At 44.5% G+C, this 22860-nt stretch overlaps 1 protein-coding gene across 2 annotated transcripts in view; it reads left to right on the forward strand.

Annotated features, from left to right (window-relative positions):
* Positions 1-22113, forward strand: part of pax7a (paired box 7a) — a 42246-nt gene extending 20133 nt beyond the window's left edge. For both annotated transcript variants that reach the window (XM_026167672.2, XM_026167673.2), the window contains exons 5-9: positions 803-1002; positions 7906-8071; positions 8542-8738; positions 19491-19740; positions 20905-22113. In XM_026167672.2, the coding sequence (XP_026023457.1) occupies positions 803-1002; positions 7906-8071; positions 8542-8738; positions 19491-19740; positions 20905-21020 (929 nt within the window). In that variant the 3' untranslated portion in view covers positions 21021-22113. The remainder of the gene's footprint in view (positions 1-802; positions 1003-7905; positions 8072-8541; positions 8739-19490; positions 19741-20904) is intronic.
* Positions 22114-22860: the final 747 nt, after the last annotated feature.

Below are 22860 nucleotides of genomic sequence, written 5' to 3' on the forward strand. Positions count from 1 at the left end.
GTCAATGTCTCAATGAGGAAATTATGAAAATATGAATTTTATGACATGAAATGAAAAGGGCCATGTAGTTTGAATAGACATGCAGAGGAGGTGAAAATGATGCAATTTTCTAAATTCAGTTATAATGGTAATGTGCAATGGTAATGCATATTTGCTGTCAAAAATTTCCCTGTCGGCCTGGATTGTACGGCTTTGTGCTGTATCTATATTCCTCGAGCAAAAATTCAGCTTAGTTGAATGCCTAAAAAGTAATGTAAAATGTGTTCTAATTCATTTAATGACAGCAGATGGAAACACATGGGACTGAATGGTTTTGGTGTGATATTGTGTTCTATTTTATACGTTTTGGCTGCACTGTGTATGAGCAGTGTGCCCTGGGCCAATGACAGAGAAAAGCAGGGTGAGGAGCAGCAAGGTGGCCTGTGCAGATTAACCCCTCTACCCACCAACACCCCACTCCCCCTCAGCTCTCTGCATTCACAGCCTCTGGGGCCCCTCTCAGAGGCAGGATTGTATATCAGGGGCTCTTCTATATTAAATAAATATCCACAGATTAAGATAATATTCTCCCAGTTGTATACTGAGAGAAAAGTAGCTGTCATTTGAATCCACTGTGTTGCCAGTCCCCCACTCTTGAGACTACAAAAGAGGCTCTTTTAGAATCCATTTAATGCTGAGTTTATGATAAGTTTCAACCCATATTTGCGGCTATTTCCCCCCCTCACTAGTCAGTATATTCACATAAAAGGCTTCTTAGCTTGTTTTCATTTAGTGGCCCTCTGTCCTTTCCTTTTCCCCTCAGGTAACCGGACAGATGATGGTTCAGATGTCGATTCTGAGCCCGACTTGCCTCTTAAAAGGAAGCAGAGGCGCAGCCGCACCACTTTCACCGCCGAGCAGCTGGAAGAGCTGGAGAAGGCTTTCGAAAGGACGCATTATCCTGACATCTACACCAGAGAGGAGCTGGCTCAGAGGACGAAACTTACAGAGGCCAGAGTACAGGTTAGACAAGCAGTGCCAGTACTCGGACTGATAAGCATGCACACTGTGATGTAGTCAGACTGCATGAAAACGCATTTCCGCTGGTGCTCGGCTGTGAAGTTTGGATCATTTTGAGACCCCTTTGTCTGAGACATCAGTACACAGCAAACATCGCTTTCCAGTTAACTCTGAGAACATGCAGCAAACCTTGTTACACTGTGTTTAGTAAAAAAAAAAAAAAAATGAAAGAGTTCCAGTGATTTTTGATGCTGCAAACATCCACCTATGAAATCTTAAAGGTTAATTTACATGAAAAATTAGCAGCACAGTGCTCAGTAGTTTATTTGTAATTTAGGTACATTACTCCTTTAAGAAGCGCATGTGTAATTGAGGTTTAGCTATGCTTTGTGCAAAAAACCCATCAGTGCTGAAAATCACTGAGGCCTAGCTCATACAGAAGACTTAAGGGATTCTGTGTTGCATAAATGCTAACATCTAACTAAAGCAACAACTAAAGATACTGCAAAGAGCAATATCTTTTTCCCAAAACCTAACATTTGCCTTCTTTTACCCATGGTACTGGTGTACACATCCATCAGGGCTATATTGCCCCTTTTTGTCATACTTCACTGTTGCATGTAAGGAAGCTTGCTGTCTACCATTATCTTTCATGTTCAAGTACTTTGACAGAGATACTCCCCTCCTTCGCACCTCAGATCCGGGGACCTGTCCTACAGCCTGAGTGCCCTGCAGTTGTATGTAAGCTTGAAGAAAGATATGTACAGTAGAGTTATAGCAGCAGCTGTTCTACCAAAGACTGAGGGAGAGAGAAAAAAAGGGAGAGGAGAGAAAGGGAATGCATTCCTGATGGATTTCTCATTTCGGCCTTTGGCCAGGATCTCATCCCATCACTTTCAAGCTCGCCGCTGCTTGTAAAACCCACCACATATCACACAGGGCTCTTCAGCCTCTCTGGGGACCCTATGCTCCGACAACAACATTAATCAATCAACTGCTAGTAAAAAAGAAAAAGGGTCTGGGGCACCCCTCTCCTCTTACCACAGTCATTCACACTACCCTAACCCCTCCAACTCCTCACTGCATGCTAACTGTGCATCACACTCCAAACATGCAATTGGGTAACTGATTCCACACATGTCTTTGTCCATCTTGAAACCCCCCAACAAGGATGTCCAATATGTCTGAGTGTGTAATGCCTCACTCAGGGAAAGAGAAATGTATCTCACCGCTGTTACAAGGCAATATATTTGAGGGGGGTTTCTTTTAAAAGTGTAAGAAGCGAGTCAAGACAAGATAGTTATTTTATTGATTTAAAAATAGCATTCAATTTTGCATTTTGATCGGACAAATATAGCCACACAAACTAAGCAAACCTTATGACAGAGGTGATATAAGTATATACATCTTTGTAGTGCACTTCAAAGTCATCAGGGAGCGTGGTCCCTCTTTGGGTTTAAAAGAAAAATTCAAGCGTGACTTAATGTGTATCTCATGTAAACATGAGAGCAGGAGAAAAAGAACATGAAGCGACTGCTGCCTCTCTGCTGTTAGATAATAGACTTAAATGATGTCATGTGAAAACCTGAGGAATTTGAGACATGGCTATAATTTGTTAATGCTGTTTTGCTCGTAATCTAATTCTTTAAGGCTTTGAAAGTCTCAAAAGGTCAACTTAAACTTAATTTTCTGAGAAGGTTACAAAGAAAGGGACTCTGGTAGCCAAACTATATTAATGCCCAAAGTTGCCCTACAGTGTGACGAGCATGTTTCAAGGATTGTGGTTCTAAGAATTTTCTGATAGTTTTATCTCTGTGTTTCCCCAAATATATCTCGGGGTTTGTGCTTAATGACTACTGGAGATGCCACATAAACATTTCAGTATTTAAACAGTGAGAGAGAATAGAAGCTAAATATGAAAGGATGTTGTTTAAATGTAAATTTGCCAGCTTGTGCATGTGAGTGCTATTTGTATCACTTGGTTTGGGAAATTTCCACCAGCTGGGCTTACATATAGGTGCCCAAATGGCCCATCACAGGGCAGAAGAGAGGAGACCCTTTGGCCTGAGAGAAAAGCCTCTCCAGCACAGCTGCAATGACGTATCTTCCAGATGTCGTTCAGAGACTTAACCGGTGTTTGGGGCTGAGAAACTGTCCGTAGGAAGGGGGGTGTTGGAGGAGGCTCATAGACTCATATTTTAACTCGTATGTGTGTCAGCTGTCACGGCTCGCTGTTATCCATTTGTCATTAAACACAGCGATAATGTGAAAAGCAGTTTTTAGGTTCGGTGCAGAGGTAAAAGCACTCGTGCGGCAAGCACCTCTGCAAACATGGCCGCGCTGGCGCTCAGCAGCCAGAGCTCAAAGCCGTGTTGTAAATTAAACCGCTTGATTCTCGCTGAAGTGATGAGTGTTTGGCTTAGCGCTGACTCACAACCCAAACTCGTAAACAGAGCTAACTCCCTTGTGTCTGCCCTCGCCTGCCATTTTAAGACCCCTTCACCATCTATCTTTATCAACCTCGCTGTCCCTTTCAGCAGAGCTACCAGCACTCCCTTACCACCCCGAGCCCTGCAGTGGTTTTATCACCCCAACTGACAAATTGTGGGATATGATCCATATCTCTCAGCAATTAGTTCCAGCCTGTCTCAGTAGGAGGGGACACTGCCAAGTCTACCTTCACTATATCCTCCACTGATGCAGTATGCTCTGCCACTTTCCATCTGATAACCCCTCAGTTTTAACAGGAGCAGGCAACAAAGCCATTCCAGGAGAGCAGCGCTTGTGTTTGCTCCCTGTGTTGAGGAGTGGACCAGGATGGGGAGAGCTGCGCAAGCCTCCGTAAATCAGCTCTAGCAAATGAAGCAAATTACATTCCCCTCTATTTAGACTGAAGTTTCCAAAGAGACTGACTCCAGAGTGTCGGCTGAGGCTCATCATCTCAGCGTGCGGCTGCTGGCTAGCTTTCCCGAATCTGTCACATAGGTCCCCTTTCATTACCAATAAACATTCTGCATGTAGCTATTATAGGTAGTGGAATCTAATAAGGTATAAGCATTGCTTTTACGAAGTGTGCAAATCAATTTGGTAAAAAGTTTCTCTCTCTATCTGTGGCTCGCGCTGACCTGTTGGTGCATGCAGCGAGCAACAGGGAAACAGGCCTCGGTGGAGTCTGTTTGCCGGGCCGGCCTCTGCATCTGTACGTCACAGAGCAGTGTAGCTGAATTCAGACTAATGCTGATTCAAACGTTCCAAATAGCTGGTGAAAATATAATCTTAATGTCAAAAGGTGATACACAGTTCCCTGACTTTTAGGTCGTCATTGAGTTTCAGCAGAAAAGGCACGATGGATCGATTGTTGCCACAAAATCCAACGGGCAACTACATTCCCGCCAGTACGGGTTTATTTTTCATAAAGGAATAAATAGGATTTGTGTAGATTGTACGGGAGAAATTGTTGCAATGCATCAGTGTGAATGTTCTAACAGTTTCTTATTATTAGAATTTAAATGACTTTGGTACAGTGCTTCTGTACTCCTGATACTTATCAAGCTAATCCCACTCTCCTCACAAATTCACACTCCTAGCTACTTTAATTAGCATAGTGCCAGTCTGGAAGGCAGGCAGGGAGGGAATCAGAGAGAGGGAAGTGGGGAGTGGGGGGTAAAGAAGAAGAAGAGGGGAAGGCGAGAGGAGGGGAGGTGTGAGGGAGGAGGTGAGGGGGGTATTGCGTGGTGTGAGACAGAAGAGGATTTGTGTGTTGAAGCTGGTTGCATCACCCCTCTGTGTTTTCTGTGGATATGAAGTCAGCAGCACATTTTGTTTTGTCATTATCTCGGCTCTTGGTATTCATCTACCGAATGGTGCAAATTGGCTCCTGAAAGGCGTCACACATTCAGTACTTGTCTTTGACAAAATAATTCATGGAGGATTGTATAAATGGAGAATCCTGAAATATGAGTGATCCTATTTAAGAGAAACAACACTGACAGGTTTTTACTGCAGTGCAGTGTCACGCCTTTACAGTGTTAGTGTGAGTGTGTGCGCGCGTGTGTCATCACCGATCGGCGATAAGAAAACGCCAAATGCCACTTGATCGCTGGGAGTCGATTCTGCTGGCTGAGGGTGAATGGAAGATTACATGCAGCGAAGAGATGCATGCAGCTAAACACAGACACGAGACTTAAACTGTCCTGCTCCTTGTCGTATTTGCAGGGGTTTTTTGTTTTTTGTTTGAGATGTTTCAGGTTTGCATCTACGGCCTCTACTCTGGTTGCACTCGACAACAATCTTCACTCCCAATGTTGAGTTTTAGATCTCCTCTTTTCGCCCTTCCTCCCAAAACTTCCTCCATAAAGATCCAGAGCTGCTGTGCAGGCCTATCCAAGTGCACTAGATGCAAAAAACAGTTTAGTACATGAAAAACAAAGCACAAGTGAGCCATTGGAATTCAACTGCACATTTGTAGGTAGATAGGGAGTCATGGAGAAGTGCTGCAGCTCTCTGTACTGCAGAGAATTAAACCGGATTGGGGATAGCAGAGGAGAATCTGTGGTCCAAGGTGACTTTGTGATCAGGTTCCAGAGCGCAGCCTCAAATCCTCAGCTTCAGGCTGTGTGTTAGTCAGTGTGAGAGTGGATGTGTGCATGTATAAGACTGTGCAAGTAATGTATGCATGTGTGTGATAGTGTACAGGCTCTTGAATACATGTTTATCCCAGTCTGTGCTAAGAGCCCAGTGATTGCTGGAGAAAGCCATTCAGTCTGTGATGCATGCTCATCTTCCGTCCAATATGTTAAACATTGCATCCACTGTTTGTGCATGTTGACAGAGCTGCAGCCTGTATGGTAGTCTGCAAAACTTTCACTGTTGAAATTCTCAGAGTACTGCAGATTTCAATAAATCATGATGATATTCCAGAGTTTTCTCTGTGTGAGACTTTCCAGCAGCTGGAACAAGATGAGAAATGATTGAGATCAGACCCCTGTGCCGCAGAAATAGCTTTTCCATAGTAGCATGATAGATGAAATGTATATACTAAATTATTTAACTGAACATTTGCACTAAACTAAATTTGCACAAACTTTGTATGTCAGATGTTTTCAACAAGTGTTCACAATTAGGACAAAATAGGTTTAATTAAAAAAAAAGTAGTTTGAAGTAAAATATATAAATATATAGGCAAAGTTAACAATAGGAGGCTGTGAATATGTATCTGTGAAAAAGGAAAATGGTGAAAGCAAAAAGTGACTTCAGTGTTTTAAGCGTTTTTGTGGCTACCATGATGGAACAGCTCCTTCCTAAGCTCAGATGACAAAGGGAGAAGGAAGTTAAAGTGAACATAAAAGACGAGTGGGGTGAGTCGATGAGGTCGGAGGTGAAGTGGCACTGCGGGGTGGGGTGAACGGGAGTGTGTGGAAGGAAGGGGTGTACCCCCCCGTGTCCTCCTCCCCTGAGCCTAGGCAGCTGTTTGTCTGGCCCAGTTGGAGCTTAGTTCAGACTTTGGACCACGCTCCACTACATCCCAATAGCAGAAATTTCCCGAAAGCCACACACACCACATTTGTTTTGGAATAGCTGATTGAGGGATTCAGACGTAGTCTTCAGGAGCAATCGGGCTTGAGATAAAGATTTCCTGTTGGTTTTCCACCTGCATAATTGAGGTTTGCCCTTTTCTCAAGTACCGACACAGTCATCGCCTGTTGCATCTTATTTTCTTTCTCCTAAGCACTCGCTACTAAACTGAGTAATAGTCAAAATAAAAGAAAGGAAAAGAAAAGAAAAACACCAGAGGCAGTGAATGTGTTTGAAAAGAAGCACATTCAAATTAAGATCTCCGACGGGCTGAGATCCCTTGTAGCCTCTACAAGTTTATATGTATGTTTGTGTGTACAAAAAGAGGCAGCCCCCAAAAAGCAGTGAGTATGTCGCTGTGTAAGTCCCCTTGAAAGTGTCCCTCTTTAAGACCTGTTTAAAAGGGACGCCCCCTCTTTGTGTCCACTGTTCTCTGTGGCGTATGGAGGGGCTTTTGTCCCCTTCTTTCATGTGCTCTCACAATAGCCCTGGCCGTTTGAAACACAACAGTAGATGAACTGCGCTGACAGTGTATTAAACTCTGATGAATTGCCTGTGCGAGGCATAGATCAATGTCCTTCAACCCTTAGCACACAGTGAAACCCGGGCCTTGTCTTGGTTAAATGGAACAGGTTGCAGGATCTTTTCAAAAGGGCTTGATTATATTCATGTTTTGTTGAAGCAGAAGCCTTTTTAAAGTGTGTAAATCTTTGCCGTTCCAGAGGGTCCAATTTTTCCCCCCCTTTCATTCAGGGAAGTGACATTGTCTGTCTGCGCTTCAGTAGCGCTGCTCATTTTGCGAGCATTTTTGCTGTTTGTAGCCTTAGAACTTCGCGTTTCGACTCTGAAGTTAAAACCTGTTTTTTTTCCCCTTTAAAAACAACCACACAGCCACACTGAAACAGAACAATAGCTATGAACAAGTTAACTGTGCTTCCAGAAATGGGGAAAATGGGCCTCCCTCAAAGCATGCAGCAGCTTCGCAAACATACTCGAGGTGTGTGATGCGGAGCTTAGTGACCTACCTCTGACCTTTAAACGACTCCTTCCTTCTGAAGTGGACTTAGGGCAGCCTGTTTACATAGATCACAGCCTCAACCACTTAAGAAAGACAGGGACCACACTACTGAGCTCCTACAGCACCAGCAACAACACTCACGCCAACCAGCAGATTAATTGCAGGTGGCAGGAGCCGGCAGACTCCACTGAGAGTCTAAACAGACTCTCGTTAAAAACAGACGACGCTGAAAACAACAGCTGAAAATGAATCAAATCAAATCCTGTGAGCCATTTGGATTCATGCCTTTTACAATATCTGGTTTATTCCCGCAGGTCTGGTTCAGCAACAGGCGGGCTCGGTGGCGCAAACAGGCCGGGGCCAATCAGCTAGCTGCCTTCAACCACCTTCTTCCTGGAGGATTCCCACCCACGGGGATGCCAACTTTACCCACATACCAGCTACCAGAGTCCAGCTACCCCAGCACCACACTATCACAGGGTGAGGTTGACACAGCATCCAGCCAAAATATACTCTATGTTCTGTTCTCGGAGTGTAATCAAATTTAGGTAAATATTGCATTAGTCCTGCTTATTTGTGGTATGCCATCCATATTTTTTGTGGTAATAGTGTCATAAATTATGTCTGAATCATGTGCAGCATATAAGAACCATGCAGCGAGCAGTTATCTTTACAATCACATCTTTGTCACAGTGGGACAAAAATAAGGGTTGTATTATGAGCAAAGGTCATTTCTGTCCTTTACGCTTTTCCTTTGTAAAGCTGCATTTCTACGTGCCAAAGAATACACTGGCAGGACACCTAATGTGTGACTTATGACTGACTGAGCTCAAACTGTGAGGCCTCTGTGAGGATTCCCGGTGGGCCTCAGCCCAGATTTTAAGAAACTTTTAAGAAATTTCCCTGATTTGTTCTCACCTGTGCTCATGTGTTGTTGTTTTTTATGTCAGAGGGCAGCAGTACATTGCACAGGCCCCAACCCTTGCCTCCATCCTCCATGCATCAGGGAGGTCTGAGTGCTGACAGCAGCTCTGCTTACGGTCTGTCGTCCAATCGCCACAGCTTCTCCAGCTACTCTGACACATTCATGAGCCCCTCAGCATCCAGCAACCACATGAACCCCGTTGGCAACGGGCTCTCCCCGCAGGTCAGTCCACTGAACTTTCATCACTTGTCTGCATATTCCCACATAGGTGGTGTTCACACTCTTTAGTGTACCAAAGTCCCTCCTCCCCCTCCTCTTCTCACACTTCAGAATGTGTAATTGTATTTGACTGCAAATTAAAATTCAGAAACAGCATGTTCAGCAAAATAACTGCCAGTGTGGGCTTTTATGTTCATGTTCCAAAGCCCTGGATTTATTTTAGCTACTCTAAATTGCTACATTTGTAAAACAATTGGATTAACATCAACAAATTAAAATTCATCTTGATAGCACCGCAAGTACTCAAGCTGCTCCAAACAGCGGTTTCGACTTTCCTGGGACATCTAAATCCTGCACAGCACAGAGAGAGAACACATGCAGATGAAATAATTAGCTAAAGCTTATAAATGTATACCCATAATCTTCTTCACGTAATTGTCTGCAGCTGGAGGACTCCAGTGCTATGTGTGATTTTGTTCATGTCTTTACGACGCGATTTACAAGCATCTCTGAGCAGGGTTGCACATGCTTCCCTGTAAGTTCACCTTGCTGCTCACTTTACCTCCTTTTTTAATATTACGGGGACCACCTTGGGTTTCCCTTTGAAATAAAAAAGGACCATCCCCACCCATTCTCCTTTTGCCATCTCAAAGCACGCGGCTATATGTGCACATTTGTTTGCCTTCTTCTCTCTAAATTGCTGGATTTCAGATGTTTAACCTCTTTGGACTCCTCCATTAATGAGCGTTTAAATAGGACTCTGTGGTAAGGGTTGAGCTTTAAGTAGCAGAGAATGAAAAATGATTTGTATTGATGCAAATCGTGTGTACGGAGTGAATTATACACAATTACCCATCAATACTGGCCAGTCTTGCCCACCCTCACCAACAAGATGTGGTTAACAGGCAGAAAATAAGATTGAAATGGTGTGTAAAGAGTTGAAAATGAATTTCAATGCTGCATTTGTCCACAATTACCCCGTCGTTCACACGTGTTTTATTGGGAGTTTTTTTTTTTTCGTTTTTTTTTCTTCAAATATTTCTCAAAGCAGATTGGAAACATTCTTGGTATTACCCTCTTTCTTCAGAGAAGAAAGAATTAAGGATTTTGTGACAAAAAAGAGATTTTCTCTCCTTCTGGAGCGACGGAGGATAACATGGAGGCTCACAGCGTGTTTGATTGTTAATCGTGGCACAGAGGCTTTAACTGCTAATGCTCTCACTGCAAACCTGCAGAAAAACACCAGGAACATGGAGTCTTTTTTTTTTTTTCATTAATGGCTCTCTAATACTGGCGTGGGGTACACTGCCGCTTTCTCTCTTCGTAGACATTCCAGAATGTGTTGGGATATTAAACATTTCCTGTCATAGTGAGGATTAGGACAGGAGCCTTTGGGCAACTGTGCAGCCTGGATTTTCAGTATTCAATTACTCTATCGACATGGTTTGACAAAAGTCTTTGTATAAAACAACCTAAAATAAACTTTATTTGTTTATTGTCCTTTTTTTTTAGATTTATTTCATTATTTTTGAAGTTAAACTGTGTGCGTTTTCAGCTTTCATGTGTGGGGGAGTTTCCATATGTATATGGTGTGGATGTTTTGGCTGCGCAGTAGTTTGCACCACACTGAAGAATGATGTGTGGCATTCCTATCAGTCTCTCAGCGTGGACATGAATGCTCCCACTGACAGCAGAATCAGAGTTCACTCCCTGGTGCAGCATCCCGCTGTGCTGGGCAGCTCCTATCTGTCCCCCCTCTCACTTCGCAAGCTCGTCACAGAAAACTCACGACACAGAAAATTCACAGAACAAACAACCACTTTAACATCTCAGAGTCGGAGAGGGCTTTGTCTTCTCCTTGCATTTAACCGAATTTCAATCAAACGACGGCTGGGTTTCATCTTTGGAAATTATCGGCACGTGTTCCACACCTCGCTGTTTATTTTTCGTGTTATTTTTTTTTATTCCCCTGTTTTTTCTCCTCCTTTCCTGTAATTGAAAAAAAAAAATCAACACAAAGAGACTCTCTATCGAGATGGAAATGAGAATATGATATTGTAAGTTACACACGGCATCTGTTTGCTCGAGATATGCTTGTGCATTGGAATGTGCAAGCTATTTCTTCAAGTGCCTGGCATTGATGGCCTCGCGGTTGCTGTAAAGATTGACAAAAATTCTCTGATTCGCAGTAAATGGGCTGCGGTGGCGAGGTGCCAAGTCTGTAATGGAATCCTGCAGCGTTCAGCAGTCCCGACAGGAGCTCGCGTCCATCCCAATCCCATAACCTATCCCGACAGCACACATTTTCCCATTACAGGCAGTGGAAAAGCCATCCACACTCAAACTGGTTGCTGTCATTGTGGGATATACAGCGTGTTTGGCTGGTTGAGGGAGGCAGTATATTTAGGGGTCATGGGAGTGAAGCTGTGCATGGCTGGGCAATAGGTATGAAACCAGAAGTGTGTTTTGTTGTTGGCCTTGTTTCATTTAGCAGCACAGCAGGTGTTGGAAAAAGGTACAGGCAAGGGCATCGAGGTTAGGCATTTCAGCCATCCTTACCTGAAGATTTAAGCTTGACGCCTGCTTTTTCTCTCTGGTCTTTTTTTCATTTTTAATATTCCATTTGAAGTAGACCTCTTGACCTTTCATCGCCACGATGAATTTTGCACATGTAAAAAACAAACAAACGAGCAAATTGGCATTCTTTCAGCTGAAGAGGTGCACTTTAACAGGCAATCATCTCTCAAGCACGCAGCACATTTTCAACAAATCCCAGTAATATGATGCTGCAAGATACTTTTCAAATGATTCTTTGAAGCAGCATTCATGGCCATTGCATTTGCGTGAAACCATTTGGGCTGAATTCCTCATTATTGCATGACAGGGACACCTGCTGGGAGAGGAAAGAAAACAACGGCACTTGCTGAAGCCCAGCGAAAGGAGCTCAGTGGCAGAATTTCTAGAAATATAGAGGAGGAGGGGGAAAAAGGGGAACGGGAAGCATTTCTCTTGTTGAATCAAAGTGGGAAATGCATGCAGGTTCTGTTGTAGGGTGTCCTTATGATAAGGAGACGTGATAGGGAAAGTGGGAAGTCTGTGAGCTGGATAGGTATGGTGGATAGAGATTTTATTGCTGTTTTGATGAAGGAAGTTCACAAAGTTTTGTGAGGAACTTTTTTTTTCTGTTTTGCAGTTTTATGAAAGTGTTGTGTGTTTTGGAATGACAAGGATGTGTGTCTGTGTGTATTTGAGGGCCTTTGGGCTGTGTGAGTGGGCCGGGCCTCCACACACGCACACACACACGTACATGGGATCAGAGGCAGAGCGGCTCTCACCCCTGCCTCCCTTTGATCTGTGTCCCCAGGCCTGCCTGCCCGCGCGGCGCTGCACCGTACCACGCACGCTGACACCATGCTCACCAGCGACTCCCCACAACTGTCTGAGAGAGATAAGCCAGGGGAGACTCCAAACTGTGCTGCTGCTCTTCCATTAGCTAGCGCAGACGCTTCTTTTAAAAATGGGATGAATTATTTTTAAGAAGCAAGCTCTGCCGTTGCCAAAAAAAAAAAAAATGGAGAGGGGAAAATGTACGGAACAATCTGGAGCTCTGGCTTCATTCCGCCTCCCTCCCTGACTTCTAACAAGACATTCTGCACCTGAATACCAATGAGAGGGGGAGATTCATGTAGTCCCCCACATTATTAAAACTTGGGCATTAAGCCTCTCACCGGGCACTGTGTCAGCTGGCAGGCTCCACTGACAACAAATCAAAGGGGATGAGCACATAGCCTGCATTCATAGCTCAGCCACTCGCAGAGCAAGTGGGGGAATACATACTGGTTAATTAGAACTCCCATTAAAACAAATACTGTTTCAATTTGGCAAGTATAAAAAAAGATGTAAGAGGCTTTCAGAAAAAAGAGACCTGCTGTCGGCAGTTGCCAAGAAAATCCAGGGACTGTAAATCATATCCACTGGCTATACTGTTTCTGCACAGATTATTAGTGTTTGCTGTTGTTTTGCAACACTTTTGAACTCTGAGGAAAGATTTTCTGTCTGCGACACCGAAGACGTACCTCTGCGTGCGCTGGCCTTCTGCTTTGTGACAATACATCTTGTTTTTGTTTTCGCCGCTTGCAGACGAGTGTGACGTGACTAATAATTTTCTTGCTCAGCTTAAACTTGATGCTTTGTGACAAAAAAAAAAAAATGCTGTATAAGGAGCCACCTTTGCAGCATGCATGCAAACCTCGTTTTTTTCCCCCTTGCAGCAGAGACAGTGCTTTAGCTCTCTAGCCCCTGTTTATCTGAGCCATTTGTTGCTCTCTCCATCTTTCAGTCTCTTGAGCAGCCATGTGCTGCCATTTTCTCTTACGTTCCAAAATATCTTTGGTTGGAGCTTGGTGTATTCATAATCTATTTTTCACCTACCAACCTTCCTTCTCTCCGCTTGGCTTTTTGTCATCCAACGATGCCTTGCCAATAGTGCTTTGCTCTCTCCCTCTCCCTCTCTCTTTCTCTCTCCCCACCTTCCGCTCTTGCTCCAACTCTCTCCCCTGGAGAGGCAGCTCTTCTCCCTATGCCCAGATGAAAGGCTATGGCGGACAATAAAAATGCTATTTAAATGCAAGGGTGTTTGTGTGCGGGTGAGAGATATTTCCTGCTGAAAGTGAGCTGCTGCATCCTGATAAATAGTAAATATAAGGGAATGTGATTTACATTTATCTTGCAGAGGCAGCCAATATGAATTTCAGTAAATCCTAGAAGATGGGGATTTAAGGAGGAAAAATGACTGAGACTGATTCACATGCTGTGTGTCCCACGCAGTTGAAATGCCTATAAGGTGGAGAGCGGCACTGCCTTTATGAAAGTATAGGCACAAATATCGATCCTATCTAAAATAGCTATTGCACACGGGTGTACGCAGTGTCACATGCTCATCTGGCGGGGATTTCCTTCCTCATACACAGACAATTTGAAGGTTACTTGTATCATCATAATGATAATAATAGTCATAATGTAATAATGTCTGCAGTAACAGCCTGCTTCACAGGTGAAGTGTCTGTGAGGCATATGCTGGGTGACCTGTCTCTTCGGGGTGAAGGGTCAGGGTTCAGGGGGTCATGGGATGGCTTGAGAAGAAGGAAGGCTAGTTTGCTGTGAACCTGCCCCGCTAGCCAGAGGTTTGGGATGTTGTCTAGCTGCATGTGGTTCCTTTTAGTTCCAGATGCCACTCTGACAGGTGCATGGCTGTGATTAATACTAGCTGACTTTTTTTTCCCTCTCACCCATTCTGTCCGTCCTTCTTTCTGTTTCTTTCTCCCTGTCCCTCATTGGTTTATTGGCTCTCTCTCACTCTCTCTCTCTGTCCTCTAACCTTCATCGTCGTGGGCTCATTCTCGTGACCCCTTTGCAGAGTTTATACCGTGCTTCCAGCTTTCACAAGGGGGGATCGCAAAGAAAAGGAAAAACTTACTAAAAATAAGCTTCATTGCGTGTGCATCTCTGTCTCTCACTCCCTTCTACATCCAGACAATAAGATGAGAATATGGGAGGTAGTTGGGTCCTCAGCTGGTTGTCTCATGCAGCAGCTCGCCCCTTCCAGTCTCCAGCTGAGAGCTATTTCACTATTTATTTACATGTAATTATGGCTATGAGGTGCAGATATTAACACTGTCAAGAACAATTTGACCTGACATTTTTCACTAGACCTGGCCCCTGCTGTTTTCAGCAAACAACCCCCACTCCTCCCCCCTCCTCTTCTTCTTCCTCCCTCTTCGTTTTTCTCCTTTCTCCCTCGATCAGCCTTGCTTCTTGCTTCTCTCACACACACACACACCAGGCCCTGCCTTGCTGAAACCACTCTCCTGGAATCAGAAAATCTGCCGTTTAATTTAGAAGAGGCGTTGGAGCAAGGTGCGGCGAGCTGAAGTCGGTGTGCATGTGTGTGCCCGCTTAGAAGGGGCCTCTCTTGTTCCCAGTGGCTGAATCCATCCCATAGTTACTCAAGCATATCACTAGCAGAGAATAGAGGATTGCTCCCCACACGTTCTCCAATTGCAGCCCAATAGACGGTATATTAACCTCTGGTTAGTGCGGGGCCAAGTTTATAGCTTATGCTGTGGGATGTTTAAGAGGGGAGTGGGATGGGGGTCCTTTTTCCAACTTGAGCAGCTGTGCTTTCTGGAACGCTAAGGCCGCTATGAGCATTTAGCTTAATGGAAATTTGCAGTAACAGAGAGGGAGCGTGTCTAGCCTTTAAAATAAATATGAATTTTATTCCACTTCCGCTCATTTAAGCTTCCTTTGGTACGTGTGAACAGCTTCATGGAGCGCAGAGGGGAGACGCACAGGCGCAGAATGGCTAACATGTTGTGAGGAGTGACAGCTTGTTCCAGTGCCCGCTAATCGTCCTCATCTGTGCCTGACATGTCAATGCCCACATTCTGTCAGTGCCAATCAGCCACTTAATTGAACACAATTAGCACCCCACCACAACCCCCCATTTGCATTACATTCTTCAAAGGCCCATTTCTCTCCCTCCAGCACCAACCCCCCCACCACCACCACCACCATTCTACCTCTCACTCTGCTTCTGTCTCTTCATCCTGTGGCACTAGTGGAAGACACTTTTCAGTTTTTATGAATGTGCCGCGGCCAATTAACGCAGTGGCATGCAGGCCTGAGCCCGTCATCTGCTGCCTGCCACCATCCTGGCTTTCTGCTGCGGCCCCACACCACCCCTCGCGCCACCTCCACCGTGACCAAAACGCTTTAATTCAATTTATGCAATCACTGTTATTTTTAAATAGTCATTTTGTCTGCTCAGATGAGGGGCCTTACTGCCCGCTGGGCCGGCCTTCTCATGTGAGGGATGGGGGGAAGGGCGGGACGCTGTGTGAGCAGGAGTCGTCTGACTTGGAGGGGGGAGTCACTGATATTTTCATTTGTTATTTATTTCCTTCATTTTTTTTGTTTGGTTTCATGTTAAGTGTTTGATTAGGATTTTAAAAGATTTAAATCAAGTTTTCATGTAACATTTAATGACCTAACATAAGAAGTCTGTCTGTTCTTTGTGTCTTTCTATGTATTAAATACACACATTTCTATATAGTTAAGGTTTTATTTCATATTATGACTGTTTCCAAAGTCAGACACTTTCCAGACTTCTGGGCTACAGAAATAAACACTATTCTCTTCCTGTAATCACACCCCGAGGACTGGCCTTCAAATATTGATCTGAAATTCAGTGTCATCACTGTGGATCTTTAATCGTTCTTTGCTGGAGCGAGTATCAGCCAGGCAGATCTGCTAAGGTGCACAATGTTATTCTGCACTACTCAGATAACTTACAGACATTTGGAGTGCTCATTTTTCCCTGTCTGCCCCAGTGACCTCTGCCTAACTTAAAGGTACATCTTGGGGGCATTTTGATTTGGGCAGAACGGGGAGGTATCGGTGACAGAGGAACTAATCCAGTATTGCGCAGATTAAGAGTATTTGTGGAGCGGGGTGTGTTGGCGCTGGCGCTGGGAATGGAACAGAAGGGGCTCCTATCAGCTCTCCAGGCAGGCTAGCCCTCAGGCCAGTGCAGTCCTACAGGAGTCTTTGTACTTCCCAAAGCCTCCACTCTCCTCTCGCTCACGCTATATCACTCTCTCTGCTGCCCCCCTCGCCTTCTTTCTATAGGCTATCATATTCTCAGCACTCCATTTCCTCACTTTACACTTGTGAATTGGTGTTGTTTTAATCCAGTGCAAGGGTGCATTCTTCTTATTATCAGGTGCAGCAGGGACGACTGCTCCTATAAGGAGACACGAATGAGCTCCATTTCACTGCCTAACACAATGTAAAAAATTAAATAGTCGAAGTGGAATAATGTTGACTTTTATGATCTCGTAATGATTATAATGGCTGAAAGAAAACTCAGCTCTTCCGGCACATTCCCATTCTCTTTCTTTACTGTGTTTCTTTTCTCTCATTGTGTTTTTTTCTTGTATCACTTGCAGTGTTTCAGCTCCGTCTCTGTCACGTTGTTTTATTCCAGAGTGAAATCCAACAAAGAACAACTCGTCAAACATTCGCGCAAACAAAAAAATGTTACAAAAAAATGTAATTTGGCTGTTGAAGAAATTAGGGGAGGGGAGGGGGGTTTGAAAGGGCCTCTTTTTGTCTCAAGTGTGCTATTTATTTATCTGAAAGGATGCACATTGTATCCATTTACACTTCCCGCACTCACTTTGCCACAGGCTGGAGGGCTCAGAAGTTGAGAGAATTAATTACTTTTTTATTATTATTTATAAAGTAATCTATCTGTAGAGAGAGAGCAGAAAAGGAGGGGGGCGGGTGTGAAGGGAGGGGTGTTGTGCGCAAGAGGCAGGGAACGCCCTGGAGCATTGTCCTTTAAACTGGGTCCTGGCTCACATTATCTCCCAAACCAGCACTCACACAACATTAAACAACAAACGAACTCTGGGCTGCTGAGGACGCCGTATGCAAGGCGAAACAGGGAGTTGGGGGGGGGGGGGGGGGGGCGGGTGCAGAGAAACAGGGAGAAACTCTGCTCTGCAAGAGCATGCTGTATGTATGGATGATAAATATAATGGCCTTTCCTCAACTCTAAAATTTGACAGGAATCCAAAGTCCTTTTCAACTCTTTATTAATACGCCCACGTGTTTAGTGACAACCATCAGCTTCCTGCCTTTTTTTTTTTGTTTTTTTAATTCAAGACAAAAAGCAGATCCCCCCGCTTTCTTAGAGTTCATTCATTGGCTAGAACTTAATATCTGCAGAGGCTGTTTCACGAGCCACACAGAAACAGAAATATGTCAATGTATCCAGCCACAAATGGCATTTACGAGTTTATGTGACAAAGTATCGTTTAACACTTGAACACTTAGGGGGGAAAAAACTTTATGGGAACATCAAAGTAGCAAAACCCACCAATTAAAACTGAACCGTGTGTCACATAAAATGCTGTAGGTGTGGGTGGAAGAAGCCACTCTGAACATACCTTTCCCCACTAAGAACACTTAAATTATAACTGAAAACTGTGCTTGAGATCCTCACAGATGCCAACACTTGTCAGCCTCTAAAGTGGCCGACCCATCTAAAATATCCTGCTAAAATAGCAATGCCGCAACGTGTCGCGATAAGAAGTCATTTCCTTTTGAAGAGCTTTTATGAGCGTGAATAATAATAGAGCCAGTTGTTGGCTGTCCTATTTCATAAGGAAGCAATGTAATCAAGCTTCAATTAACCAATAACTAAAATGGGCTCATGCCCTCCAGCTGTCTCTCTCAGGACATTTTACTAGCTCCCTTTTTTTTCCTTTTACTTTAAGGAACCCATCCAAACATAACCCTTCATCTTCCTCACATTGTGCACTTCATCTCCATATGGGAGGGAGCATCACATGTGTCCAGCATGAAGAGGGCTATGAATCTCCCTCTTATGGATACATGTCACATGCTTTGTTCGCAGATGTGGAGGGGACGGTGGGGGTTTCCTTACTGATAGAATTAACATGTGGAAATGACTAACCAGCCTTTATGTTTCTAATGTGCTTCGAGTGTTTCGTATTTCTAGGGAGGCCCCTTTCTAAAGATATGATTAATTTGCAGAATATAGTTAATTTTCCCTCTGAGGGATAATCCTGGCGTGCAGCATCATTTGTGGACTGTTTTGGCTAGCTCCTGCGTTGGGTGTGTGGTTGCTACAAATGTGTATGCATGCGTCCGTTTGTGCATGCATGCAAACATATGTCTGCCTCTGTATCACCCCTGTGTAACCACCTCTATGATGGGCTAATTGGTTTAGCAGCCAAGGGGCCAAAGGCCAGTGCAGCATAGCAAAACTTAACATGAACCTGATGTTGAAAGGAAGGCTTCGCTGCTATAGGAGGGAAGCATGTGTGGGACAATTGCTTTTTTTTTTTTTTTTACCACACACGCACACTCTACACTTAGGCTTTTTCACTTAACGAAACTCACAGCATGCGAAAACAAAATTTTTCACAGCGTTCTGGGCCACTGTGCTTCAGACTAGAGGAGCACCAGAAGTAATCTCTTACATTTTAACATATTGTGAGGCCTTCTTCTGACGAATGTCACATGCTATTACATTAATCTAGAATATTGAATTGGAAGCCTTTATGCACTGTGAATAATATACACACTGTAATATTCAGGCAAGCCTCAACCTGCACTATCAGCGGCCCGCTCAGTATGGTTTGTGGAGCCTACTTTGTGTGGGGATCTGAGGGGATCGTTTACCAGTTCCAACCCCATTACTATTCATGAGATGGGTAGGCTAGGGGCGAGGGATTAGGGACTCCCTTGGTGCTTGTTGTGCTGTAGGCTCGGGCTCAGGCCTCAGGCTCCAGGACAGGGGCTGTCTGGCAAGGATGGTGGGTCTATTATCACCCTGGGACCCGTCTGTCCCACAGCAGAACACTTACTGGCAGCGCCAGCTAATGGAAACTGTGTCTCTTGTTCCCTTTCTCCTTTTTTTAACCTCATCACCCTCCTGGTATCCTCCCTCCCCTCTGCTCTTTAAAAAAAGATGGGGAAGTTTCTCCCCTTTCCTATTTCAAAGTTGAAATGGTGTATTTCTATTGGCATCTTTACCGTGAAGTGCTGGGATGGCACTATACTTGCAAAAAAAAAAAGTACTTTCCCTCAACTCTGTCAATGCTTTGATCCTCAATTTTCCAAGTTTCTAACATCCTTTCCCCCCCCCCCCCTCCCCTCCAGGTGATGAGTATCCTGAGTAACCCTAGTGCTGTACCCTCCCAGCCCCAGCACGACTTTTCCATTTCCCCCCTGCACAGCAGCCTGGAGAGCTCCAACCCCATCTCAGCCAGCTGCAGCCAGCGCTCTGACACCATCAAGAGTGTGGACAGCCTGGCTTCCTCGCAGTCATACTGCCCTCCTACATACAGCGCCACCAGCTACAGTGTGGACCCCGTCACTGCAGGCTACCAGTATAGCCAGTATGGCCAGAGTAAGTAGACCGTTTATGTGTATACTGTTGTTGTTGCATAAGCAAATACTTTCATGTTTTTGTGACAAAAGCTGGTCGTTCTTCTCCGACCCCCTCTTAAGCTGACTAAATTTAAAAAGCCTATGAAGTGATGCCCAGTTCCCAGGCAGGAGAGCCTCCTGACCTTTGCACCCTGGTCGGTGGAGGCAGACACGTGCTCTTGATAAAGACCCCACCACCACCTCCACACCACAACCATCCATTTACAGAGCTGCCTTAGTCACACCCCACTCCACTTGGATGGGAAAGAGAAGAGGGCCACTTCAAAGAACGGCACACCCTCAGGGGCCACAGTGTCCTCTTGCCCACCTCTCTTTCCCTCTTTCTCCTATTTTGATCACACATGCACACACCCTCAGGGCAGGAAAGAGTTTGCTTTATTAGATTAGCATAATTGACTGATGCTGTCACAGCCATTCACAAGAGGTAAAATGAAGCCCACTTCCTGAACAAACCAATGCAGCATTGGCTAGCTGACATTTGTTTGTATTTATTTTCAGGTTCTGGTGGTGATCTGATGCTTTTGTGCATCTGGTGATTTTCTTTTCCGAAATGTGTTTGTGTTATGCGTGAGTGCGGGCGAGCGCGTGCCAATCTGTCACGTTTTTATGTGTGCGCACCAGTGTTTTTGTCAGCAGCAAGAAACTGATGGCAGTGCGGATGTGAGCTGATGTGAGGTTAATTAAGATGGTGATTGAGCACAGTGGATGGGTAATGAATGGAAGAGAGAGGAGAGGAGCTGCTGTCTGAGGATGAAAATGATCGGCCATGTGGAGTGTGGAGGGCATGAAATCAGAGATGCCAAGTGTAATGAAGACTGGCACACAGAACACACACGGGGAACTGTCTGAGTGACAGCATGGAGACTTTACCAGGATGCACATGCTCTGTGCCAGCAGCATGCCAACCTCAGACAAGGGACAGGGGAGGGGTTTTTATCTTTCACTCTCTCTGTGTGAATTGTTTTTCATTTGACTCATTCTCTTCTGCCACAACTTGTTTCAGCCTTAATCAGAGGAATGAAATGAGAGTGAATAGGACATATGTCCCAGGAATCTACCACCTGTCTAATGTTTGTTTGTTTTTCCTTTCTGTATTCTTTTGTTTGTTTGTCTGTGTGTATAGCTGCTGTAGACTACCTGGCTAAAAATGTGAGCTTGTCCACCCAGAGGAGGATGAAGCTTGGAGACCACTCGGCAGTACTGGGGCTGCTGCAGGTGGAGACGGGACAGGCTTACTGAAGCCACTCGGGACAAACCCTGCACCTCTCTCTATTTCGCCCTCTGCCACCCTCCTCCATGCTCCATCAAGTCTGGACTGCAACTCCAGCTCGTCTATCTGCAGCTCGGCCATGACATCAGTGAACAGACGCGCACCCTCACTCTGTACCAGAGAAAGTGACGCTTGTGAGAGAGTGAAAAGTCCCTTTTTGGGAATGGAGCTAAACTTTTCACACCACCAGGCGGCTCTGCACCCTTTCTCCCCACCCTTTGGGCATAATTGCCCGCTCCTTGTACTCATGTCCCAGCCTCAGACCTGTTTGTTTTACTCAGTGGGCCAAAAAGGACCCCCAGATGACCAAAGGATGGTCAACTTCATTGGCCCAGATTCCTCCTTTTCATGGCTGCAGTCCAGCACACATTTAGAGCCATCAACAACATGTACTTTTGACCTTGCTGTTCATAGTAGTTAACAAAGCCAATATCATTTGAACGACTCTTCTTCTTGTTCTTTTTTGATATTGTTAAGACTATTGTTGCTGTTATATGATTATGGTTAATGTGATTTCTGTTGTTCTTTGATTCCATTCGTATCTCTTTTCTCCGTTAGATGTCGGTGTGTAAAACACAGAGAATGACTGAGATGATCTGGGAGCGATGCATGTTTGCGTGTCGACACACAGTCACACAAAAGAGGATGATTGTTTTCCAAGCTGCTGTTCCTCTGCCTGTTCCCTGAGCTCAAATATTCGTGAGCGATTTGACCTTCCCACTTTCATATTCGTCTTGACATTCCTAAAGAACTTGGCCATACTGTGGGAAGTCTGGCTGGCTGGATTCTGCAGGGAATTAAAGCAGCGTTTTGGCGGCCAATAGCTTTCCCCTTGTAACCTCCATCCCATCCTTAGTGGTGGTCCATAGGGAGGAGGGCATTGTTTGCAAAAACAGGATTGGGGAAATTAATGTATTTTGAAATATGGACCTTGCCAAGCTCAACCACCCCCTCATACGAACACACACACACACACACACACACACACACACACACACACACACACACACACACACACCTCCCCATTCCTCCCAAATCCCATCTGCCAGGGAATCCTGTGTGACTTAAACAGTGTGAAGCAGATTAAATCACACGAATATAATGTCAAAGCTAATTCACAGTGACCCTTCTCATCACTAGCCAGTATTTCAGTTTTTTTTATAGCATAATTAGCACATTTTGTAAATGCACACTGTGTTGGCTTTCCACCTTTCGACTAAATTCCTTCAGAACATTCCTCAGCCTCCATCTCCAACATACTATAGGCATTCCAGCATTCTCTGTTATGAGATTAAAAAGTAGACAAGCTGTGCCATTCACATGCACTCTGGAAAATCATATAATCCAGTCAGTTGTGAAAGGGCACAGGTAACTCCGCTGATTGGCCCCCTTCTCTGGTTTGGACCAGAGCCACGTCTAATCCTCCACTTTCACATACTCACCCAAATGTACAAAAAAGACGAAAAAAAAAGTTTAATAATAGTGGATATGAGACATTTGTGTAGCACGCGTTGTTGACTTGATCCAGGACCAGCTGTTCCCTTGAGATGAATGTGATATTTTTCATTGACATCAGTGTGATTATTATGACAGTTAATGCTCAAGAAAGGATCTGGTCCTTCGTCGCCTTTAAAATCTGAAAAAATGTACAGTAGCTGGAGCAGATTGTGTATCGTTTCTTTATAAAGAGTATGTTTTATACTAAAACAACACTATGTTGAGTGGTAGGTAAGCAAGGGATCTGTGGAAGGAAATGTTTTGGTTTTCTTTTTCTGTTTCCTTTTTAATGTATTTAATTGGTTTACTTGT

Source organism: Astatotilapia calliptera, chromosome 5 (genome assembly GCF_964374335.1).
Source record: "Astatotilapia calliptera chromosome 5, fAstCal68.1, whole genome shotgun sequence".
NCBI classification, from domain to species: domain Eukaryota; kingdom Metazoa; phylum Chordata; class Actinopteri; order Cichliformes; family Cichlidae; genus Astatotilapia; species Astatotilapia calliptera.